Source organism: Podarcis liolepis, assembly GCF_965112155.1.
Source record: "Podarcis liolepis genome assembly, chromosome: 1".
In the NCBI taxonomy this organism is placed as follows: Eukaryota; Metazoa; Chordata; class Lepidosauria; order Squamata; family Lacertidae; genus Podarcis; species Podarcis liolepis.
This window is the reverse complement of record NC_139554.1, coordinates 15299383-15316309: the sequence shown is the minus strand read 5'-3', so window position 1 is coordinate 15316309 and position 16927 is coordinate 15299383. Positions and strand designations below refer to the sequence as shown.

General features: G+C 41.7%; 1 protein-coding gene across 7 annotated transcripts in view; it reads right to left on the bottom strand.

The window, feature by feature from the left end:
- Positions 1 to 16551, bottom strand: part of CDC42BPB (CDC42 binding protein kinase beta) — a 96442-nt gene extending 79891 nt beyond the window's left edge. For 6 of the 7 annotated variants that reach the window (XM_083516706.1, XM_083516707.1, XM_083516702.1 and 3 more), the window contains exon 1: positions 15741 to 16541. In XM_083516706.1, the coding sequence (XP_083372832.1) occupies positions 15741 to 15918 (178 nt within the window). In that variant the 5' untranslated portion in view covers positions 15919 to 16541. Of the gene's footprint in view, positions 1 to 15740 lie in introns of all 7 variants that reach the window. The other variant, XM_083516704.1, reaches the window with a different exon arrangement.
- Positions 16552 to 16927: the final 376 nt, after the last annotated feature.

Genomic DNA, 16927 nt, shown 5'->3' with positions numbered 1-16927 from the left:
TGTAGATGGTCAAGGGAGCCATAGACTCAAAAAGGCTGAAAACCTCTGACCTAAAGGACTGTCAGCTCCTGTACCACAGACGAGAGAAGGCCTGCTGTGTCTCACCTCACTCAGAAGTACAATCTTTGTGTGTGTGCTTTTCAGCTCATATCTGTGTGATCTTTTCTCCCCCTGGTGCTTTGGTTTGATAGCTGGTGCTTTGTTGTGCATTTGAACCTTATTATTGTAATTTTATGTTCTTTTGATAACATTAGCGTTCTTAATTGCTCCACTGAGTGAAAAAGCAGGACAGGAAATCATGAAATCACTAACTGTACAACCATGTGGGATCTTCTTCTAATAGTTCCATTTGTCCCACCTCAGTTTGACAATATCTATCTTCAAATCAATCTCACACCCTTCTCTCAATCCTTTGGAATCACCGTAGTTTTTTTGATATTAACCTGCTTTGTTTGTGAGCATCCTTTTCCATTCCACCATCTGTCGGACTCAAGCATCAGGAATATAGGAAACTGCCTTATATTGAGCTTGGACCATTGGCCCAACCAGCTCATTATTGTTGACACTGACTGGCAGTGGCTCTCCAGGGTTTTAATCAAGAGGATATTCAACCTGGGACATTCTGCATACAAGTCAAATGCTGCACAACTGAGTTACCGCCCTTTCCCAATTCTTAACAACTGTTAAAGGCTTTTACTCTGCTCCTACATTCATAAATCACCTTGCAATTTTTTGAACCTGCATTAGTACCCTGCAGAAGCTAACATATTACAGTACGTCCTCCAGGCCGTATGTGCTGGAAGAGATGTAACATTACGGGAATATTGCTACATCTGTGAACATGTACTGATTTTTCAGGTTCAAGTCTTTGCAGGATTGTCTGAGATTGTTCAGGAAATAATTCTCCCTATTCCAGTGTTGGCATTCTTTGATGATGCAAGAGCTAAAGTATAACATAAGGACCTAGTGCAACTCCTTTTAGCAGTGGGATTAACAGAGAGAGTCAGGCACCGGAAATAAAAAGATTTCATGGAATACAAATGATGTTTCAGAATATCAAGTACTGACCATCCACCATTTTTTTTAAAAAGAAAAATACACATTACAGTAAATATACAAGGGGATTAGCTAAACAAGACAACCTTTTTACATTTGGTTTTTATTCCTGGCTAGCAGAAACAATGAGAAAATAAAACCACAACTGGCACAAACTAGAGAGACTCTCTATTGTAAAGTGAACTGTAATGGGAACTCACAACGTAAGACAATGATGTTCATTTTGAACAGAAAAGTATCCTGAACAAATTATTCAGAATTGCTTAAGGGGTCTTGGTTCTTGTGAAAATGCAATTAAAAATAGTAATAATGTGGAGCTAAGCATAACTCTTTACAGGGCCCTGTGATGCATGCATTTACTCTACAAGTTGCCCTTCTCCTGATGAGGGCTCAAGTAAGCACTGTATTTAAAAAGAAAAAGTGATGGCAACTCCAACACATTTCACTACAATGTGCAAGAGCCACAGAAAGTGGCTGAAAGACTTACTAAATTATCAGAAGATGAAGCTATCTACCACCCAGCTTAGAAATACTGTTGCTGTTGTTGCTTGTGAAATCAGAAGAAAGGAAAACTTATCTGAAGCTGTTCTGCAAACCTTGGTTAAGAGGGAATTCATGATTAGCAACAAGCCATGGTTAAGCCAAAAGAGGTAAGGAATACTCCTGATCTCTTAACAATGGGTAACAAATGGAGAATATTCTGTTTTCGCTAGTCCTTCGAATGAACAGAGAAGGGGATTCAGGGACTATTCTGTAACACACCTCTTTTGGGAACATTGCCAAAGTTCAAATATTTTCAGGAAGCATTATGAGACTTTTCTATTTCAGCAGGTTTTTAGCAGCTGGGATTAAGCCAGCATAATTATGAGAGTTCACAAGTTCTGGATGCAGCTGGATTTTAATTGAATTGCAATGGGATACAATTACATGATTAATCTATTTCAAATTCACATACACAGAGAAAGAGAGAAGCAACATTTTCCCTTGTCCTCTTTTGTTTTCCACAATTCCTTCTCCACAATGATCAGAAGGCAGCAAGACTTTGTAGGATTCAACATTATTTGCATGTGTTTGTGCACTAGTCTCTTTAGAGCATCACAGATTTGCCCTAATACTTGTTCTTAGTATACACATCATTCCTAGAAAAGCTCTACAGAACTTGAATATAGCTGAGCCATTCCTAAGTTCCTAGCTGCATGTTCCAGAAAACTTTTCACATTAAATTGGGTTTAGGAAAATGCAGCAAGAGAGCCATGAAACTAATGCTTAAGATTACTGCTCAGTTACTCTAAAAATGTGTGGATTAGGTAACTAGTCTTTCCTGCCTTCCTACAGCGATACAGATACTCATTTGGGCGCAGCTCAGTGATAGATCATTTCTCTGCATGGAGAAGGTCCCAGGTTTGACCTCTAGCATTTCCAAGTAGGGCTAGGGAAAAACTCCAGACTAAAACATACAGAATAATGGCAAGAAGGACCAATAGTCAGCTTACAACTTCCTATGTTCCTGTCCATGTACAAAGTGCTTCTCCCTTGTCCATTCAAAGTGTACTTTAGTTTGGCCAAGCTCTTCCTAGCATTTCTTGTGGGCAGGGACTCACAAGTACATTAAAAAAAGATTATTTTGCATTTGGAAGGGGGGAACCAGGTGTTAAGTTGATGGCAACACACAGGTTGTGCAATACTTATATGAGTTTTCTTAGTTTCTGCCTCCCAGGTGGCAATTCAAAATAATGTCCACATGGAATTTCCAGAACCAAATGCCCTTTGTTGTCATGACTTCTTAAAATGAGATTTCATTCCTGTCCCCAATGAAAAACATGTTCTAAAGGTGTCACAACAAACCTGATGCTTTCAGTTCCAGTAATGAGATTGTCTAGTTTCCAATCTAAGGGCTTTGGATTAATGAGTGATCTTATCTTATTTCAATTACGCTTTTCTTGGAAGTGTCTCCCTAGAAAGCTGGCTATACATTTATCATTAAAAAAACTGACCAGTTTCAGCTTTTCATAAGAGGACAAGAAGAAGCTAAATTTCCAAATGCAGTATATTAACACTATCTGCAACATTATTGTACAGTGGTACCTTGGGTTACATACGCTTCAGGTTACATACGTTTCAGGTTACATACGCTTCAGGTTACAGACTCCACTAACCCAGAAATAGTGCTTCAGGTTAAGAATTTTGCTTCAGGATGAGAACAGAAATCGTGCTCCAGCGGCGCGGCAGCACAGGAGCTGCTTGGATTCAGAAATTGAATTCAAAAATTGAATTCAGGTGAATTTTTCAAAAATTGGTTAAAATGTCTGGGGGAAACCCGGGTGTATGGCAGTCCATATTGGAAGTCTTGTTGTTTTTTGCCAAATTTCCTAAAAATACAATAAAAACTTACCGGTATATTTATTTATTTGAAAGTTTGCTCAACATCTTTTGTGTCCGGATTTTCATTTTTTAAAATATAGCAACCCTAGCTCAATGTAGACAAAAAAACTATTCCTAGACAGTATGCATTATTAGAGTAGAATTAATTCAATTTATTCTACAAATTGTTATATCTAGTGCAGCTATGTCCAAACCCAATTAACAGGTGTTCCGCAGGCCAATCCCAGGTGTAAAAAAAGAGATTGCCCGGTTGCTCCTTAGCGATCTCGACCTCCCGCCACCGGTGCTATTTCCACTTGCTCAACAACTCTGGTATCTCCCCTCCAAAAAAAAGCTCAACAACTATGGTAGATCACTGCCAGTTTTATTATACTGGGAGTAGATTGCAGTCTCTATAAAATTGGACATGCCTGAACTAGTGAATATATTATTGTGTCTACATTACATTCCTTATATGTAAAGACGCTTTAAAGTGAACATTGTACAATTTTTCATCTTTCTCGCTCAAGAACCAGGAAGAATATCCATCCACAAGGATTTCAAGAGGCTGAGAGGGAGGATGCATCCACTCCTCTTCCCCCAACCAAGAAATAATCCATTATCTTCTACCAGCTGTCACCCACTTCAGTCTTCCCCAGATGAGCATTTTTGTAGCAGCCCCAGAGACCTAATGCATTTCAGGGCTTTCATTTTAACATATATTTTGCAGGTCTTAAACACACCTATGCACTTAACACTGGCACCTGCGGAGTGAAAGTGCATGCAATTTTAGAGATTTACAGTATTAAAAAATGGAACTGACTTTTTGGAATGTAAGCAGCAGGAGAGATTCTTAAAAAACAGGTTCACTGTCCTAAAATAACTGTAACCAGAAAGAAACTTAATGTGTGCAATCTACCAAATGATTGGTTATTATTTATTATTATTATTATTATTATTATTATTATTATTATTATTATTTCATTTTCTCAACTGCCCTTCACTATAAGGTCCGAGGGTGGGTTACAGCTACTGTATTTTAAAAATCCAAAATGTTGAAAGTGGCATCAAAATGGATAGAATCTTTTATGTAGGAGCAGCCAAGCACTTTTAGCAACGTCAAGATTTTATAAAGCTGAATAATTGGATCCAACTGAACAGTAGAATGAAAACGAAGGGTGCTGGCTGCTGTTTTATACTCTTGCTCCAAGCACACAAAGAAGAAAGAACAAGAAGGGCACAGCAACAAACACTCCTGCAAGTTCCAGCATGACAGGTTACGCTGCACCCATCCCATCTATGAACTGTAAAATAAATAAATAAATTAACTTATTAAGGCAAACGTGGCATTAAGACTATTGTGCTGCCTCAAAAATGTCCAGTTCCACAGTATAAATAGAACAAGTACAATGGCACTTAAAACACGTCTGTATTTTAAATAAGTTGATCAGTTCTAAATTATAACACGTTGTCTAGGAGAGTACATTACTCCTTTATTTCTGTATTGCAGTACAAGATATTGCTATCTGAACTAGACTCTTTTTTAAAAGCTCTTGTGACCCATCAAGAGTCATTTTTCAATGATCTAAGACCTATTTCTTCCAGAATAACCACCTTACACTCTTGGGAAAAAATGTAAGGAACAGTTTTTCAAGCCTAACGGAAACATGAGATAGGGCATACTCACAAAAAAACGCATATGAATATATATGAAAATTATTACATAGGGGGAAATGTACTTGTGCAACATTCAACATATCATCTCATTTAAACTGGATTGCCTCACCTGCATTTGCAGTGTAGCACACTAGACAGTAACTGGGTATGCAATTTAAATGTTAAGCTGGCCATGTGGCACACGACCACAAAGGTACCGTAATTCTTAGTTAAATGTAATCCTGAGCTTTACATCTAACTAAGAATTACATCTAACTAAGCAGTATGAAAATGCCTTTTTAAATTATAGCTGTTGCTAGCAAGAAATAGGTGTAGCTATCTGAACATGATCATTATAGCAAACTGTATCATTGCTTTCTTCACAGAATCGGTAATCACTGCTATTTTACAAGAGAATTAGCAAAATACAAGGAAAAATGAAGCAAATACTTTTATTTACACTTTTGACATATACCTCAACCTTTGCCTATATACAGAGAAAAATCTAAGTTCTACTTTTTTGATGGTGGTTAAGATCCAGAGTTCCATGAGTGGGACAATCCTCCTGAAAGCGTAAGGGGAAGTATTTTCATCAGTTCCTCCCCACAACCTCATGCCCCTGTAAAGCTGCTACAGAGAGTTGGGGGGCTCACCAGAACCATACGGGAGATGGGAGTGGGAAGAAGAACAAATTTACAAGCAGACTCCCTTCACCATTCTCAGTTATTTTCATTTGCTGAAAGGATATTCTGTGCATTCCAGTGTGTATGTGTAATTTTATTAATATACTCCCAGTATATTTTGAAGCAGCGCTTCATTATAGGAATAACCTCAATGTACATAAAAAATTGACATTAATCAGATATAAGACATTTGATCATGTGCTCTTGCTTGTGATAATTTAATCATATCAGAAGAAGAAAGAATAGTGTTCAAACATCTGTTTATTCTCATTGTGTGACCTACTTCTTATTTAACTGTTTATACATTTTAACACTTCACTGTTGAAAGTCTCTTGCAATCAGAGGAGAAATGTTCCTTTATAAACAGCTCACCAATCTGAAATCACCCACACACCCATTTTGCAAATATCAGAGCAATAAAATAAAAAATAAATGTGAAATATAGACTAACAGTAAGTTTCCACAAGAAAGGATTTTGCAGCTTCATGTTTCCATCGGCTTTTAAAGGCATCCAAGCTGGTGACCATCATTACAGTGGTGCCCCGCCAGACGAATGCCTCGCAAGACGAAAAACTCGCTAGACGAAAGGGTTTTTCAGTTTTTGCGTTGCTTCGCTAGACAATTTTCCCTATGGGCTTGCTTCGCAAGACGAAAACGTATTGCGAGTTTGTTCGCTTTTTTCTTAAAGCCACTTGAAGAGGCGCAGTTGCGACGGACCGTGCTTCACAAGACGAAAAACATCGCAAGACGAAAAGACTCGCGGAACGAATTAATTTCGCCTTGCGAGGCACCACTGTACATCTTGTAGTAGTAAATTCTATAGTTTAACTACACTCTGTGTGACTTCCTATTGCTTGTGCTGAACCTTCCAGCATAATCCAATGTATGAATCACCATAAAACATTTCCTTGGAAAAGAGTTTTGCAAACTTCAGAACTGAAATTTAATAAATAATAATACAGGTGGGCATTATTTTTGTTTGTTATTATGGTTTGTATGTATTTTTTGTTTTTATATTGTAAACCGCCCCATGATCTTTGGATGAAGGGCAGTATAGAAATAATAATAGTAATAATAATAGTAATAATAATAATAATAGTGATTATGTTTTATGTAAAAATCCAACACAAATATTTATAATTAGAACTTTAACATATGATTTAAAATTAAATGTATAATGATATCAAAGTTATGTGATTGGTATTCTGAGCTTTATCAGGCATTAGTTTAAGATGCTCCAAACACTATCTTAATAGTCTCCCTTTCTCACTACTTTAGTCTAGGGATTCCCTTCCTTATGGACAACACCAGCTAAATCTACCATGGTTATGTGCTGCTGTGCTTTCACTGGTTCCTATTACAAGAATGATAGATTTCCACAAGACATGGAAGCAACCATTTCTAATGTAGCTTGAAAATAAAATGATGATGATGATTTTATCATTTTGTTCACATTTATATACCATCATCAAAATTGTCTCAGCAACTTATGATATAAAGTTTGAATAATTATGTGAAGATAATAACTACATTGATGCATGTAAATAAGTATCATCCAACATATTAAGTAAAAAGGTAATTTCTCAGTCACAGGAAATACTGATGGCACTTTGCCCCAAATCTCCTAATGACTGCCTCCAGGAGTTTAAAAAAGATATTACATTGCACTGGAGATAAAATAGTGCTCTTCCGAATGCCATAGCAAAACCAACAGAGGACCCAAAAGCACTTTCCCAATGGCACTGTCTGAACCTGGCCATGTAAATAGGACTGGAACCACTGTAGCACCGTGCCTCCAATTCCCAGTCCATGGTCTATGTTGTCACTAGCTATGGAGAAGCTGGGGACCAAGGTCACCCTCCTCTTGTCCTGCAGGGTTTCAATCCCTACCCAGCCATGAAGTTCACTGGGTGACCTTGAGTCAGTCACCATTTCTAAGCTTAACCTATCACACAGGGTTGTTGTGAGGATGAAATGGGAAGGAGGAGAATCATGTACACCACTTTGAAATCCTTGGAAGATAAAGGTGGTATATAAATTTAATTAATAAAATTAATAAAAGTTTCCATATATTGCTATGCATTACGATCACCCCAGTCATCCAAGCGTAAGTGCTGTAAGTGGGAGAACCACCATAAGATGGTGTAAGCTGGAAATGACAGCCCCAGCCTCATTTTACACCAACTATTATGTAAGCTTTGTTTATATGTTTACGTTGCATTTTGATGGCTGAATCTTTTATGGCTATGTACTTACTTTCTGTTTCAAGCAAATTACTGACAATTACTTGAAATAAATGGACCTGGGCTCTGTAACTCATACTCTTAGTTGTAAACAGACTGGACTACTGCAGTGCTTTCTACCTATGGCTGCCTAGATCAGTAACAACGACTTGCATAAAACACAGCTGCCAAAATCCTGGATCATGCTCAACAATCAGATTATAGTGTGATGACTCTGTGTCCACAGTTACTTATACTTTTCAGAGCTCAATCTAAAGTGCTGGTACTCATTTTTTAACCCCCTTCATGATCCAGAATAAGTTTACCCTCAAGAACTGCCTTCACCTATCTGAACCAAATCTTAAAGATGGCCTGCTCTCTATCCCATGAACTGGACAAAACTGAGGACAGGATCTTCTCAGTGATGGCACCACAACTCTTCCTGGAGAACTCTTATAGGGCTCCTCTCTTCCCAGTTGTAGGTGGGCTGTGAAAGCTTCTTTATTTAGACAGACATTTGATGTGCAAGTTTTCTATTTTTACCTGTTCCAAGTGCTTTAAAAGTTAGCTTTGTTTCTGTTCGTACCATTTTTAAATTGGGTGTGTTTTATAATAATATTCCTAGAAACAATAGATTATTTTGGTTTGCCATTTCTGAGTACATTTTATGTAGGAAAGCAAGCCAAAATGGCCTCAAATTGCTACCTTTTTAAAAAAACTACTATTAACATAAGCCTCCAGACCATAATTTGAAACTATGGCATGAAATGAGCTTGCAAGCTATGGTTTGACGGTTAGCACTAACCATAATCTCATTTGGACATCACAACAAGCCTCAGTTAGAGGAAATGAAGGAGAAAAATCTGAGCTTCACAAAAAGTGAAGCGGAACTATGACTTACTGTGAACATGCAAGCTCAAAAACAGGAGATCATGATCACTTTGCTCCTCTTCCAGTCCTGCTGCTGCTTCTGTTGCTATCTCCTGTTGCACAGCTGTGTGTTCAGCTACAATTTGGCTTAGCAGTTCATCCAAACACAGGCTTATGGTCTGTCTCACTCCAGACAAGCCATCAGCTGCAAACAAGCTTTGTTCTTAGGTTTACGGTTCATGGTTTGTCCAGAGAAAGTCCAACTATAAGCCCGGGAGTAGACAAAATGCCAAGTGACAAACCATGGCTTGAATCACAGCAAAAGGAAGACAGGGAGAGAAGCACAGCAGCCATGCTGTCCTCACGCTGAACCCTCATACTATGCCATGGTCTTGTTTAGCACTGTGTGCAAATGAACTGTATTGTGAGAGGGAAGGAGGAAAACGATGGAGCAGGAAGGCACGTAGGGTACTCCCAATCTTCCAAATCATGGTTTGGACAATCAGAATGCAGCATCTAAACAGGCCAATGTATATGACACCTATAAAACCCCAACATACTTTGTCTTTTCTTGCTTTCTGTGGGTCAGAGTTTCAAACAAGAAATCTTCAAGTACTAAACAGATATGTTGCTGTAGATTTCCAAATTCTCTTAAATGGCTTAAATAGCAGTTGAACTTTCTGTGCTGGACAGATGTTAAATAATGATGCTACACTTAACTGTATCCTCCAAATAATGAAAGTGCAGATAACCCATCTCATCAAACTATTTTCTGTTCTTCTGCCATCCCCATTCATGTGTATGCCATTCCACCCCACCTCAACTTCCATGCTCCAATACACTCAGATGGGAAAATGAAACATTTTCATGCCTTCGAGTCAACCCTTGCAGAGTAAGAACGTAGAATCAAACTGTGCTTAGGGACTGTCCTTCCCAAAGCACTTCATGCTCTATATTTTAACTTACACAGAAGAGCTCCGAGTTCTGTGTGCATGTAGAGGCTACTCAAATCTTCAACATGAAAATAATACACACTCAAATCATGTAATAGTTTATAAAACCAAGCACCAGTTTACTCATCTTTTTTTTGACTGCTACACCTGTTCCAATATGCACTGGCTTGGAACCCAAGCTACCTTTCTGCAAAAGGAAAGGTGCCTTCCATTCACATAAGGGACTCCAACACAGAAAAGGCTCCAGCTGGCAGAAGGGGAGGGAATAATTTTTGCCAGTTTCCTTTTTTCCCTTGCAGCCACCTTCCACGCTATTCCAGAGGGCCCCTGTCCCAATCTCCCAGAGCAGATTTTCATGAAACTACAAAAGCAATTCTAACCTCAACTAACAAATTCATAGCAACAATTGATATCTACATTCTGCTTCTCTGAACTAATAAAAATAGCTGTTGCTAGTCATACACCTGAACATACGAAGTTGTCCAGTATTGAATCAGACCATTCATTTAGTCCAATATTGACTAGTCCAACTGGCAGCAGCTCTCCAAGGTCTGAGGCAGGAATAATTCCCAATCCTGATAACCCTTCAGTTGTAGCATACCAAGGACTGGAACTGAAATCTTCTAAATGCAAAGTATGTAACTCTTCCACTAAGCTATAGCGCTTCACTATTTGAAGTATCTTGGTCGCTGGCATCAACCATCTGAATTAATGTTCAACTTATTTGCTAACTCTACCAGAGTGAAACTAAAACTATATGTACCATTTAATAGGTGAAGTAATAGGTTATCAATAAGGTATTTCTTCTAAAAAGACCAAAGAGCTTTGCTAAGGGTTTGTGGCCTGTCACTAATAGTTGCATAGCAGAGTGTTGACAAATTTCAGGATGTTCAACAACTAGGAATTTCCTTGTTGTTTCCTTATAAGCACTAGTAGCCTAATGGGAGATGGCAAGTCACGGAAATAACTTGGGCCTTTAACAGAAAATTCTGTTTAGGTATTAGGATAATGGTTTGAAATGTACTTTTTTGTAATGGGCTTTAAACACATCCAGTTATCCTGTATAGCACCAGACGGTGGTTCACACATGCATTTCAATTACTTTTAAAAAACTACTTTCACTCTGATGCTATAGTCTGCTAAACAAGGCAAATGTGGGTAGAAATGGGTGCTAAGGGTCACAATATGGGTCACTGCCCACATCAGAATTGAATCAGGATGTTGCACCGATGCAAGAGTTCAGGACAGTGTTAATTAACTACACACTAGAACATGATTTTTGTGTGTGGAAAAGCGGCATACAAATAAAACAAATGAATACTTCCAATTCTTTCAATAACTGCAGCCTTTCTAAATGCTTCACAAGGAACTTTACAGTGCAGATAGTCAGTCTATAAAAAAGGGAACTCCATGGTTCCTGCAGCAAGCAAGATGGAGTCATGGGTGGTCCTAGGCAGCCCTTATGCTTCTGTTCAGAGATTACTGCGGGAATAGCAGGAGGCAAGTAGAAGCTTTGTTATGCTGCTAGATCTGCCCCCAGACTGCTGCAGGTTAGAAGACAAAGAACTCTCCTCTCTTTGCTGACACGATCAAACAAACAAAAAATTAAGATGTACTGACAGAATAGTATTCTTGGTTTAATGGGCTATTTAACCAGCCTTGTATTTAAACAGCCTGGTAGTCACAAGTAACTAGAAATTCCATACAGACAAGTGAGTGGACTGGCAAAGGAGGGCTCAGTTTCCACGCTAGTTGTGGGGAAAGCCCCTCCCTGAGCCCACTCCCTCCTTGACCAACCAGTTTTGTAGAACACTATAAAAAGAGCTGCCTGCTAAGAGGGCAGCATCCTGTGTTTCCATGCTGATCATGGAAAGAGGGTTTCCCCTGCTCTCCAGCCTGCAGGGAAACACAGGCTGCTGGCCTCTTATCAGGCTAGGAATTTTTGTGTGCTTCTTTACAAAACAGCATTGGATTTCAATCAGTTGACAATATTTCACCAGTTGACTGAAGGGAGTGCCAAACCTAAACACAGCAGAATGCAAGTATAATTAATTTTCACACTCATATATACTTTTTGTGGCCAAAAATAGGATGTGTGTAGGGCAAGATGGGAGTTTAATCAGTGTAATTCATTTTCTTGATTAACCTATGTCACTATCCCAGAGCCTTTAGGATGTAACAAGTCATATATAAAATAAAATCAGTTAGCTAATTTTTCTTTCACTAAGTTACTTCTTTTTGAATTGTAGTAACTGCTTTGAAAATAGCAGCTGTAAATCTCTTCTACTTTTTAAAAACATCCATCAGTCATGCAATGATGACATGGAAGCTACTGCACCGGTATCAGAATATAAAGGTGTTCACTTTCAGAAATATGCAGGTCAATTTCCTCTGTCAACCAGTACACAAAAATGACCTGCACATGCAAGAACACTTTTCCCTTCATGAAACTATATTACAGCAATTTATCCATATCAACTGGTTTACACAAATACACAGAACTCATGATGGAGGTGCACCATATTTCCGCCACAAAACAAGCAATCAATGTGGTGGGCTTCCAAAGCAGATGCTGGACAGTGTTTAATTATTCAGTTGGCAATTATTGACGCCAATACAGATGACTCCAGGAAGTGAATCCTCTTAGTTGGTTAATGTATAACAAAGAGCAATGGTCCCTACAGAAATTGAGAGCCAGCTGTTCACATTTTAGAGCACTAAGACTGAGCAAGAAATACTTCTCCAAAATTACATGAAGCTCTTTCTAGGGAAGTTCTGACACTTTTTAAAAGAAGTCTTTTAAAAAAACCAAGCAAAACAACAACCATTTGGGAGAAAAGGAATCGTTTTTGAAAGAAGCAAAATGGAGCATTAATACTCTTAAATGTTGGTTCCCCACCTGACAACTTTTTACTGAATGGAATTTAGTTGTCCTTAGCAATAAATCTTGGTCAAAAACAAATTCTGAAACCATTTCCAGTTTCCTTTGGACCTATCTAGAAGCAGACAAAGTACTTTCAGAATCAAGAAAATGTAATGTTCAGAATTTAAAAACAGTATGCTGATTTGTATTTCTATTATTATTTTTACAAAGTAACTTAAAAAATAAATTCTTGGTCCTTTTTTCCTGCTTCAGTCTGTTTAATTGCTGCACACTTTTCACTGTCATCATGCTTAAAACTATGATCACAAAACACAGTTATTGTGTATTCTGTATAAAATTTAAAAAATTAAAATAAAGTTAGCAAAAAATACCATGAGGATTGTGCAAAACTGACTTAGTGCATTGAACATTTACTCACAAACATATCCCTAACAAATCTGACAGAATAGGATGTGAAATACTGTTGAAAGAGTGGAACTTGAGTGCCTGCTTCTCCTTTCCTCTCCCTCCACCCATTCCAGGTAGAACAGGCTAAGAAAGGTCATGGGATTAACTTGACATTTCAGGCTAAGCTTAGCCTGGCACCAAGCCGAGGATATTTCACTGCTGTGTTTTCTACGTACAGTTTTATTTATCTTCATTTTTTTATTCCTTTTAGTGCAAAACACTTTAACTAGTGTTAAATAACATACAGTATCAGCGCAACAACAGTGTCAAAACACAGAAGAGCTCATCTGAAAGCGTGTATAAACAAAAGCTTTTTTTTCTCTCCATAACATCTATACGTTTTCTCAGCAACACCTCAGCTGTAGGTGCTGTACTTCTGAACTGGCATCCCCCTCAGTACCATATCCTGGAATTTCCCAAGAAGGGGATTTATGAATTTCATCTCCCCCCTCCTGTCTAATCCTTGCTGATAGGCAGGCTCATTATTGCTTCCAGGCAGGTCAGCTGACAAAAGAAATCACTTGGTCAGTTACCACATGACCACCATAATTTGTGGACTCTCTTCCCACTTAGAGAATTTGTGACGTGTAGCTTCCAGATCAACTTGCAACCCAAGACTGCAGACAACCAGTCTACACACAGTTAGGCCCACATCGTTTCAAAACTCATAAGTAAACCAATTACTTAGTAATGCAACAACTATGAAATCCAGTCCATCAAGTTGTGCTCCAAAAAGTTCGATCTCAACCTTTAAGTGACTTGCCTTCAACTGATGGGTAGGGACCCACTACTGGATTGTGCTCTGATTTAAGGTGGACTGCAACAGGAACACTTCCACCATGCAAATATGACAAGTATGGTAAGAAAATGCAGTTTGACTGAAAGGTGGGTCCCACATCTGGAAAAGTTGGAAACTACTGCTGTATATCAAGAGGTCCATTAGCTACAACAGCTTAACTCCCAATCCAGAATGCTGGCAAATGCTATCCTCCTGCTCCCCAATTTGGAAAAGCATCTCTTACTGTAACCAACAGTCAAGAGGGCTTTTTCTCCCCAAACTGGGGAAAGGGAAATAATCATTCATCTAGATTACCAGTATGAAGGCTAATCCTGAATTTACTCTCCCAATATGGCATCCAACTCTGCTATGATAGAATCAGGTTCCCTCACTCTACCACTTTATCGGCCAGTAGGTGAAAATCTTCTTCTTAGAACCATATATATATATTTCTGCCTGTATTTCTGTACTCCTACAGAACAGTAGTGCTTCCTTGCTGGGAGCTGCTTCTGCTAAGTAATAGCATCAATTATTTCCAATACAATATTTATCCAAACTGCCACCAGCATGCATTTTCACAAACCACGTAACATATTCTCCTCAAAAGACCCTCCTTGACCATGATCTTGGCCAGTCCTTGCTTCTACCTGGATCACGCATTATTGTTCAATATCTCGAAAAATTCCGCTATACAACTCCAGCCCTCCACACCCCAGCAAAGTTCCTGTTCCTGATCTTGCATCTGCATCATTATCTTTCTTCCATATCCTTGCTACATCTATTCATGAGTCAATGCTCTTCCTACCCCACCCAACTTCCTCACCCCATCACCAGCAAATTCACAGGCTGACAAAACCCATTGCCAGACAGCTCACTGACTGATCCCTCTTATTTCAAGGCTCGCTCTAACCTATGTTTGTGCTACTCACCATCTCCTTAATAATATTGTATCCCATTTCCCACTGCAAGCCCAAGAGGTGCCATTTATCCCTTAGCTGCTCCTAGCCCCATGTGTAAGATTTTATGCTGAATAATCTGGAAGTATCCCCACACATACTCCAAATCTGGATACCACCTCAGCTTTCGCTTCCTTTATGTATGCCGTGCTTTATAATTTGATGTGTCCTCTGCTTGCCAAGCGCCACTAAACACTCATTCCCTCACCCTCATTGTTGTCACCATTCCCAGAGTCTCCTAATGGAACAATCATCAACAGGCTATGATGCCGCCCTCCACACCAATACCTGTGTCTGGGGCTAGGCTAGGCCCTGCAAGAGCAGCAGCTCTCCCTGCTCAATCCCGGCCAACACTTCCTTCATGCAACCACCATGCAGGCCCTGTTGTTGCACCATGCCCATTGTCCCTTCACATCGCTGTCAGATCCCTCTCCCAATCCGCTCCCTAAGAAAAACCACCCCCGAGCACCCGGAAGCATTCTCCAACTCCCAGCCAGGTATGATCAAAACTCGCCTTTCCTTAAAACTTTGCTCTCTTCCTTACCCTCCCCCCGCCCCGAAACTATCCCGTCCTCTCCAAACAGACCTGGGCCCAACCCTCAGCTGACAGGTCTGCACAAAGTCATCTGCGTGGGTCTGGGGCTACCTGCCCCTCCGCCGAAAACTCCCGTAAGCAAATGTGCGGTGGGCCACCCACCCCCCCACCCCCAAAAAACCCCTACGCTCCCCACCGGTGATTTCCTCGTATTTCTTCGCTCCCAACGGCAGATTGAGGGCCCGAGCCTCGCCGTGGCTCCTCGAGAGCAAGCCCTGGCGATCCCTCCCCAAGCCAGCACCCCCACCCCTCGTTCCCCCTCGCGTCCCCGGCTCTCACCCCACTCGAGGAAGTCGGAGACGAGCCTGTCCCTGCGGAGCGGCGAGTCCCGGCTGCACTCGGTGTAGAGGCCGACCAGGAGGTCCAGCAGCGCCTCGACGCTCAGGACGCTCTCGTTGCGCCGCGGCCCGTCCAGCAGCAGCTGCTCCAGCTTCTTCAGCCGCACCTTGGCCGACATGGTGGCGGCGGCCGCTGCTGCTGCTGAGCGGAGCGGCTGGCCGAGCCCACCAGGCGGGAAGGAGGGAGAGGCCGCGAGGCTGAGGGAGCGAGAGAGAAGCGAGGCAGGGGGAGAAAGACGAGAGAGAGGAGGGCGACCGAGGAAGAGGGAGGAAAGGAAAGAGGCGCCGCCTCAGGCTCTGGGCAGCGGCGGCGGCGGCAGCATCCGGCTAGTTCCTCCCTCAGCGCTCTCCGGCGAGAGACCCGGCGCCCCGGGCCCGGCTGAAGCGCTGGCGACGGCCGCTGCGCCTCCGCGCTACGCCCGCATTTCCACAGGCCTTCCTCGGCGGCGGCGGCGGCAGCTCCTCCGGGCTCGGCTCCAGGCCCGGCTGGTCCATGGGCCGGTCCCTCCCCCTTCGGACCCGCCCTCTCGCTTCGCCTGGCAACCGAGGAAGAGGAGGAGGAGGAGGAGGCGGTGCGTGTGTGGAGAAGAAGCCGGGCGGGGAGGGGGGGGATTGCGGTCGTCGCCACACAGGCCGCCGCCGAACCGGTGGTCCCTTCCCAACGGTCTGAGGGAGCTGCCACTAACGCCGGCAGCCTCTCTCTCTCTCTCACACACACACATTCACACACCCCTCCCTGGCGCGCCCGTGCGCACGCGCGCCTGGGATCGCGATGCGTTGGCTGTGGCCATCCGGGCAACGGGAAAGGAGGGCGAGGGGCGTGGCCGGGCGGGGGGCGGGGCTGTGTCGTCCCGAGGAAGCTTCCCTCAGGTTGGCCGCTTGCGCAACCGTTGGAAGCCGTTGCCCGGGGAGAAGGGAGCCGCCGAGTGGCGTAGCGTGGGGGGGGGGTGCAGGGGGGGCGGGCCGCACCGGGCGCAACATCTGGGGGTTAGGGGGCGCAAATCCACGGGTTAGGGGGCGCAAATTACTTGCCTTGCCCCTGGTGCTGACAGCCCACGCTACGCCACTGGTCATAGCTGCTGCTGCTGCTGCTGCTTCTTATTATTATTTCTTACCTGCCCTTCACTG